The 8,771-nt window shown below is 44.1% G+C and overlaps 1 protein-coding gene across 1 annotated transcript; it reads left to right on the top strand.

Annotated features, from left to right (window-relative positions):
* Positions 1-1,659: 1,659 nt before the first annotated feature.
* On the top strand, positions 1,660-7,687 carry PTMA (prothymosin alpha). Its single transcript, XM_075268478.1, has 5 exons — positions 1,660-1,864; positions 4,438-4,512; positions 4,885-4,969; positions 5,472-5,545; positions 6,667-7,687. The coding sequence occupies exons 1-5, from the start codon at positions 1,817-1,819 to the stop codon at positions 6,712-6,714; spliced, it is 330 nt and encodes a 109-aa protein (XP_075124579.1). The 5' UTR covers positions 1,660-1,816; the 3' UTR covers positions 6,715-7,687.
* The last annotated feature ends 1,084 nt before the right edge of the window (positions 7,688-8,771 follow it).

The raw sequence follows: 8,771 nt of genomic DNA, 5'->3' as shown, positions 1-8,771 counted from the left end.
CCAGGTAGGGGAGTGTGAACAAGTGCCCTGAGTAACGGGCGTGATTTTCGCGGGGTATGTGCGAGTCGGCTGTGGTACGGGAGAGAGGGCGGGGCTATCGGAGATCCTCAAGCAGCTTCATTACCAGTAATTGTAACACATCTAGTCAGTAGCGCGCACTTTCTAACCCTGTAACATGCGTAGCACATAAGGGGGTTCCCAAAAACTACTAGAGTGGATGTCGTTAACGCGTTTAACCCCTGGTAACCCGATCTGTCATACAGTATGTAGATCGGTCGTGGCGGGCTTTTTAACTCAGAAGCGACCGATTCATTTAATTCGAAGACTAGTAAACGATGTTAACCGCTAAAGGTTGTGTAATGTCCCGTCTATCCGGCCGACTTCGCGAAACTAACGATTTTGGCGGCCAGAGCCGATATCTGTTGGACAATGGAGAATCTGAGCTAAGCATGCAACAGCCGCAGCTCCGGGCTACAATACACATTCACCTCAGTTATCACAATGTGATCGACATCCGCGCTCTTAGCACAGGGTACCCAATCGGGAGCTTCTTGTATCCCCCAATATTAGTAATCTCGAATTGAATCGATTATAAAGCATCGAGAAACACGTACAATAGGCTCATCTGTGAGATCGTGTCTTCGTGACATGTCTCAGGTGAACCCTAGCGGGCCAGTGCGGTATTGCAGCCCCGACCCATAGCTCAGCAATGAAAGGGTTTGTGGGAGGGCAGTACAGTCCGGGGAGATGACACTGTGAGGGGGAGGGTTAATGTCGAATGGAAAATTTCCACTTTGTCTGCCCTTCACCTGAAGGGTTAAAAGAATAAAAAAAAAAATTCCCTCGCAAACTGAGCCTCGTGCGGCAAGGTTACTGCTCCATTACGGCTATATATAATATACGGCTGCGTATGGCGCGCTTGGTGCCTGCTATAGCGATATTCTCGGGCGGGGTAGCCGGTGTCTAGGAGTACTGGTCGGCCGATCGATGAGCCGCCTCCCCATTGTCACCTCAGATCATCATAAATCAGACAAAAACTGCCGTCACCACTACACGGCTCGATCAGATCGTGCGATGCAGTGCCCCATTCAGGAGACATTAGTAAATACCGTGCCGACTGCGATAAAACGTATCGCATAGAACAGGCGAATGTATTGCGCCTTTTACATGGCTACCCGCGATGATACGGAGCGCCTTTCATTCCCGCTACGACAATAGCCAGCAGTGTGCGCAGAGGGCAAGTAGATGCCCTGGGGGCATGTTTCACAATGTAAAGGGGCTGCTCTTAGCCGAGGCGCACTGCTTTTTTTTTGTGTGTGTAATTTTGCACACGCCACTATCCCGCTCCCCCTCCTCCCTCTCCACAAGAAGGAAAAAAAAATATAATGTTCATTTGCATTGGATTGCCAAAGCTAAGAGCTGCTAATGCCAAGCTACTGCGCATGCTCCCTAGGCAAGCTAGGAGGCGCGGCGGTCACTGTCGGTACTGCAGTTTAGAGAGGTAAGGCAAACAAGCCCCCCTCCCCCATTGTTTGAGCTCGGACAAATCAGGGGCCGGAGCTGTCTCACCCCCCTCGCTCAGGGGCCATTAGCCAATGAGGTGGCGAGGAGCCGGTGCGTTGCTCCGCCCACTAATCTATATTAAAGTCCCTGGCGCCGCGTGAGTCCTTCACTGGCAGGCACTATAAAAAATAAAAAAAGCCATCTTTGCATTGTTCCCGCACCAGCTCCCGCTCCGCCGAGTCCCCGGATTAGCTGCACTTTTCTTTTTTATTTTCTCCATCTCTAGACTAGCTTCTATTTTATTCCATTCACCATGTCAGACACAGCCGTGGACGCCAGCGTAGAGAAACCTACCAACAAGGTAAGCTTTGGATGTGCCCGGCTGCGCGCCCCATTGTTGCTGCACCTGCCCGTGTTACCTCAGCCTGTGGCCACGGGAAGAAGTTAATGATTAGCCGGCGAGGTGTCACCTAGATAAGATGTCTGCTGAGGAGCGCCGCGTCCTCCTGGGTACCAGATGTCTCCTGGAGGGGATTCTCCACATGCCGAGGCGGCTGGAAAGTTTCGAGGCTCAGTGTTGCCGAGGAGCGCTGTGTTCCCGGCCGGTGCCCACGCATAGGGTGGGTGGACTGCCATCCCCCGCCATAGAGCGGGGCTGTATCCCCGTACCTGCTTATTGTCAGCGGGCTCGGATGACAGCTCTGCTGCCTGATCCATCGCTGTGATGCGCCCTTCCGTAACCTTTATACGACGTGCGCCCCCCTTCCGTATTGCGGGTGATCCCTCGGCTGTATTGGTGTGTGCAGTAACCTATAGTGATGTGTGATCGCCCGCTCCTGTCATGGGCACCAGGGCTCTCCTGGCACAGGCTCGCAGCAGGGCTGTAGCCTAGATTGCGGCTCCGTGTAGTAGTAGCGAGCAGTCAGACGTGACCCACTGGATGTCCCTCCCGTGCGCCCAGATACATCGCTCCCGATCTCATCCGCCACAATGAGGAGTCGCAGCGATTCCCCAGCGGAAAGCCTTTGTTGCAGTGCAGGGGTTAATGAGGTCCCAGCTGCGCGGATGAGTTATGATGGGGGGGGGGGGGGATGGGTTCTGCCACTTGTTTGTGTTGTACACAGTTCTTCACGTCCACCGGCTCAGTCCCGGGGGAGACGATGAATCTACAAGGAGTAAGGGGAGAGGGACAGATGGTAACCGGATTAAGACTTTAAAGGCAGAGCCTTTAATTAGAGGTGGGGGAGGGTTAATTACTGGCTCCGCTCATGGCACTGTCTACCTGCGAGAACTGGCGCGCTGTAATTTCACACAAGGACAGCGCTATGTCGGCTCGTAGCTCGCGGGGTGGATAGCAGGCACATCACCTAGCCATGGCAGATGCTATCACTTACAGTGAGGGCAGCTCGTCAATTACCACGTTACCTCGTTTATTCTATACATCATTGTTCACCCCCAGCGTGAAGCCTGTGCGTCACTCACCATAACTTGCTTTGAACAGCCTACTGGGAGTTGTAGTTTCTCCGCCTTTTCTCTCCGGGCGTGTCTGCTTAAGGGAGTAAGGCGAGCCTAGTGTGAGCGCTCTACAAACCCCGTGAGCCTGTGCGCTTTATGTGGGCTGGGGCAGGGAGGCGACAGCCAATCAGCGGCTCCGGAACGTAGAATAAGGACATGGGCGGGGGCAGGAGCTTGGAGCTGACCAATCATTGCCTTCCATGAGGGGCTCCAGATTTGAAATGGGATTTAAAGCGTGATGTGTGCTGAACACAAAGCTGCTGGGTGTAATGTCCATGTAGTGTATGTGCAGGTCGTAGGGGCTGTGTTGTCAGTGCTATATGGGCTCTGGTATGGCCATATCTTATTTATCTTGTGGCTCATCATGTGTGAGTCAGGTGGCTCAGGGCACAATTAAGGCTTCACTCATCTATTGAACAACGTGCACAGCATACAGATCCATAAGCCAACGAAACCATAAAAATGGTGGCCTAGCCAATGTAGGTCCATGATCTATGCATAACATCTGCATAGTCCATTACAATGAACAAACTTAGTTTGAAAAATGATCAGCTATGATAAAACTTCGTAAAATCAATAAACGGTGATGCTGTGTGAAGAATACAGATGGTACATCTGACCCCGTCCATGTCCACCAATCAGCCCACCCCTCATTTACCTAGAGTCTATTAAGGAATAAAGCCTAGTCTTGGTTGCTGTAGGTAGCAAGGCCAGTGTTACTTGGAGGAAGTTCTGCTAAGTCTCCCCTCTTGTACTTTTTTCAGTCCGTTTCAAGATAAAATACCTGTTCACCTGCAGCAGGTGTCTGAACTTGTATTCGACTGATCTGACTAAACTTGAGTCCTATCCAATCTTAATAGGGTTTTACCCTTATTGCTAGTTGATTCTGCTTTTTTTTTTTTTTTTTTTTTTTTTTTACATTGATTTATAGGATTGTCAACCTGGAGTGAATCATTGATGGTTTAGTTATGTGCCTTGTAGACATTAATAGATGAGCTCTAGTATGTCAGTGCGTACTACATTAGGCTTTGTACAGTTACTTGTCTGGCATGTGAATTCTCATTAATGTGAAACAAGTTCCAAAATGCCTATGCAGTGCCTTTAATTGTAAATTTTCTGCAGACCTGTAGACTGGCCTGTATGGTGGCTGGTGCCATGTAACATCTGCATTATTTAAAAAAAAAAAAAAAAAAAAACCCCTCCCTCTATGTTCTGAGATTGTAGTTTTACAGTAAATAACTGGATGGCAGCCATGGTTTAAACCTCTGCTGCTTCCTGCAGTTTTGTCTCATATGTGGAGAAAAGATCCATAAATATATCGGTAGCAGAGTATCTGTGTGTGTGTATGTGTGTGTGTGTATGTGTGTATACTTTCCAGTGCTCAATAGTTGGAATTCTAACAGGCTTATTCCTGTGCAGGACCTGAAGGCAAAAGAAAGGGAACAAACTCTTGATGAAGCAGAAAATGGAAAGCAGCCTACCAATGGAAATACCGTAAGTGCTCATGAAAATGTCTATGCGGTGTCTGTAACCTGTTCATCTAATCCTCTGTAGTTCATGTACAGGCCTCTAGAGGGCTCTGAAGCATAATCCAGTCTGCATACTGTACAATCTATTTACATGGTTGAGGCTATCCTTTACAAGGGCTCTAATAGAATGGCTCTTGTGGAAGATAATTACTAAGTTAACCTTTTTATAAAGCTTTGTCCATGGTCTCTCATTTATCATGGTATTTAATTGTAATGGCTATACACTGAAGAGTCCTAAGGTATATTTCTAAAGCGAACAACTGTCACTGGCTTGCAGCAAAGGTCTACTGAAGACTCAGTTTATCTTAATGTAATGGATTAATCATTTTCATTTTAGGAGAATGAAGAGAATGGCGATGATGTTGGAGATAACGATGAAGAGGAAGATGCTGAGGAGGAAGATGAAGAGGATGAAGTAGAAGGTATTGTGGATCCATTTAAAATGCTTATTTTTTTTGAGGAATATAAAGTAATATTGGAGTAGAGGTACTCCCTCTTGATGATGAAGAAGGGGAAAAGTTACATTATGTATTGTATTAATATTTATAGCACTACCTTTTTACATTCTGGTCAAAGATGGACATGATCAGATTTTATGTATAGAATGCATTTTGCACAGCAGTTTCCCAGAAAAGTCCTTGTAGGGATGGCATCCAATATAATTCATTTCTAACAACCACCTAGTTTTATATTACCAGTCTTGACTTGGCAATGAAATACTCGGGCTCCACATGCCATCTATGTTAATGATACATACATTGGCAAAAGCGCTGGGTCAAGTTGAACAATTGAATTTAGTAATGTCTAACTAAATACATTCCACCTAAAACTCAGTCAAAATATTGTACTATAACAATAAACCAAACGACCAAATTGTAGTTGATTCTAGGATTAGTTATGTATTAAAACAACTTCTCTTGTTAGGAGAGGACGATGAGTGTGATGAAGATGAGGAAACAGAAGGACCCACTGGGAAAAGAGCAGCAGAAGATGACGAAGTAAGTGAGAGAACAGAACTTATGTGCAACTGTAGTATTACACAACACTTACCAAGTTTGCTACCACACAATACCTCATACCTAGTAATTCTTAGCACTGTGGGTTTCCACAGTCCTAATATCAGTATACCCTAACTAAAGCCTATAGACTTGGACTGTCTGTACGACACGCCTCTTAAGGTACATGCTACAGGTAACACAAAATCATTCGCAATCACATTAATATATTAATAGTTCTGGAGATCTGAAGTAAAGTAGTGATTTCTGGACCTTTATGCAGACTTCAAGATTCTCACTAACTTCAAGATTCTCTTCTTTAAACCTTGAAATTGTCTTTGGACGGCATACATTTGCAGGTTCAGAGAAAATGCCTAGCTAGACCAAGATATGGCTCCCCCTAGTAATGTCAGCTGGTTACTATTAGCTGGCTTATTGTTACTTAAAAGGAGTTTCCTTCATATGCCAGTCTTTTAGTCTAGTATTTCTGGCACATTTTTTGGACAGCTTGTTACATGGGCACTAAACACACATTACAACTGATTTGTAGGGTGAGCGTGAGCTTACATATTGGATATTTTGATAATTAAGTCTGAGGGACTGTTGAGTGATGCCTGACCTGTAACTCCAACGTTCCCCTGATGTATTTGAGACCCTGGACTATCAAATATTTTAGCAGGAAATCTTGTCAAAGGGAACACGGTTGGAGAGAAGGTTTTATGGTATGTTCTGACATCCACCTCAGATTTTTTTTTTTTTTTTTTTTTTTTTCTGATCCTTCAGCACCCATTGCTCAAGGCTTTCTGCCATGACTTCTCCTTGATGACTAGGCCTAGATAAATGAGCCTAATAAGAAGGGTGTCTTACACTGTGGAATCTGCCTCAAAATTAGCAACTGATTCTAGTGTGAACATACCCTTATGTCCACAATTTCAGTCAGCGAGATATGCACATGGAATGTTTAAAATGCTCTAAATATAACCCACAGGTTATAGTATTAAATTAGTACATGACGCAATGAATGGTGTAGTAGTTTCTGAACAGTTTCAATTATGGCAGTCCTTTGTATTCAGTGTTCATGCTTAACTTTATTTGTTTATTAAAAAGCTTCTTTTCTTATCTAGGAGGAAGATGACGTTGACCCAAAGAAGCAGAAAAGAGATGATGACTAGAGAGGGGGCCATTCCCTGTCTCAAAATAAATTCTATATATAATACTTCTCCACCGCCTCCCCACCCTTATCACGCTCAGAATACGGTCACTCAAAGTGATGCATCCGTCCCACCCTTCACACAGGCTCCCATGGCCCTTTTCTCCGTCCGCGCATATTACTGCGTTTGAGGCACAAGTCAGTGTGCCCTTGGTGCATTCTTATTAAAGCAGCCCCTGGTCCTCTTAAGTTGAGTGGACCGACCCTTTCACTGCCAGTTTGGGTTGCATTCACTTGCTGTTCTCCCCTGTCCTGAAAGGAAAAAAAAAGGGGAGGTGAGATTCACAGCAGCAAAAAGTTTTTTGCTTTTCCTTTTTAAAATTATGAAATGGGAGAAACACCCTTGGATGGGGTTCCTATGTTTGTATTTTTTATTTACATTTTATATTTTTGTACATATTGGTATACAGCTGTCCTTTTTTCTGTATCGGGAATCCGGCTGACAGGGTGTGGGGCTTTTAAATTACACATGTAATTTTATTTTAATTTTTTTAATTGCACCTGTAGGTTTCTGCCAATTCAACCCTGATGTATTTTGTTCTTTTTCTGGGCAGGGTGGCGGGCAGGGTGGAGTAAGACCAGGGCTGTTTCTTCTCCATGGGGAGCAAATGGAGAAATCTTTACAAAAAAATGAAAAAAGTTGTTACAAAAAAAACCTAAATAAATAAGACAAAATTCCCATATAAGAAAAAATATTCTGATCATTCCAGTAACTTTTTACTTTTTTTTTTTTGTTTTGTTTTTTTGAGCATATTTTTAGCTGTACTTTAGATGGGTTTGGATGAGTTAAATGGCCAAAGATATAATTTTTTTTTTTTTTTTTGTTTTGTCTGAAGTTGCTGTTTACTTTGTCATTTATTGGCCTGGCTGGATGTGTGCGGCAGTATTGTCAATAAAACTGCAATTTTAATTTGCAGGCTTTCTTTTTGTTCTAACAGTGTGGTGCTTTTGAGTCTTGTGTTTATTCATTTAAGACTTCAATTAAAAAAAAAAAAAAACTACTTTGGTACAACAAAATGGTAAGAAAATTGATCGGCTGGCTAAAGCGTTATTTTTCCCAGCTGATTCTTGTTCTTATTCTCAGGTACTTTTAGTTGGCTGTGTGCGCGCAGCCTTTCTTATTCACCTTTGTCATGTGAATATTATCTTCCAAAACATGCACTATTTTGCTGAAAAGTGCAAGATGTTGCTGTACATGCTTTGTCTGCACTGCAAACTGTGCTTACAGCATGTATGAATATAGTGTTGTACAAATTCTTCCTGGCTACTATCTATCCATAGCCCAGCTCTTTCAAACATGGCTGATAGTAAGGGTAAACTGAGTTCTGAGTAATTGGGGTTGTTGGTTTCAGCACCCAAAATGCTAATTAGGATCTGTCAGGTGGGCAGGGATTGGAGCAGGGCAATTGGGACCACCCACCTGACATTACTTAATATTGGATGCTGAATAGAACAGCATCGATAGTTCAGACATGTTGAGGCTAGTGAAAAATTGATGTACCACCGATTTAGGAAATAAAGCTGTATGCACAATTCATGACATGCAGGCACAGGTGGGATTCAAATTTTCAACAGGTTCTTTGGTGGTGGTGTGTTAAGTGTACAGTGCAGATTCTCTTTTTTGAAAAGGGGTGGTGAGTGCACAAATCTACACCCCTTTTGAAGCGCTCCATACAACTGTCAGTGTTCACTGTCCACCAGACTAATGTTCCCCTAATATACTACATAAGTTATTCACCATTCTAATATTAATGACTATTCTTAGGGCAGCCAGGGCCTCTCTTAAGAACAGTGTTGATATTAGTACTGTTAACATGCCTGCTGTACAACATGCACTTGATTAATCTGATTCCTGGCACATAGCCACATTGTCATGGAACAGCTGATCTGCTTTTCATAAATACAAGGACATTCAAAATGAAGACTGTGGTCCCACCCAAAAATAAATTGGGAGTAATGGTGGAGGAGGTTGAGGAAGACTGTATTCTAAATATCTTCTAGTGTGGTTCACACAGGAAT

The sequence above is a fragment of the Leptodactylus fuscus genome, chromosome 3 (genome assembly GCF_031893055.1).
Source record: "Leptodactylus fuscus isolate aLepFus1 chromosome 3, aLepFus1.hap2, whole genome shotgun sequence".
In the NCBI taxonomy this organism is placed as follows: domain Eukaryota; kingdom Metazoa; phylum Chordata; class Amphibia; order Anura; family Leptodactylidae; genus Leptodactylus; species Leptodactylus fuscus.
Note: the sequence above shows the minus strand (reverse complement) of the source record. Positions and strands in the feature narration are given on the sequence as shown.

Coding starts and splice junctions, on each gene's coding strand:
- PTMA (XM_075268478.1), top strand. CDS start 1,817: ATGTCAGACACAGCCGTGGACGCCAGCGTAGAGAAACCTACCAACAAG. Junction 4,513..4,884: donor AGCCTACCAATGGAAATACC/GTAAGTGCTCAT, acceptor TTTTCATTTTAG/GAGAATGAAGAGAATGGCGA. Junction 4,970..5,471: donor TGAAGAGGATGAAGTAGAAG/GTATTGTGGATC, acceptor TTCTCTTGTTAG/GAGAGGACGATGAGTGTGAT.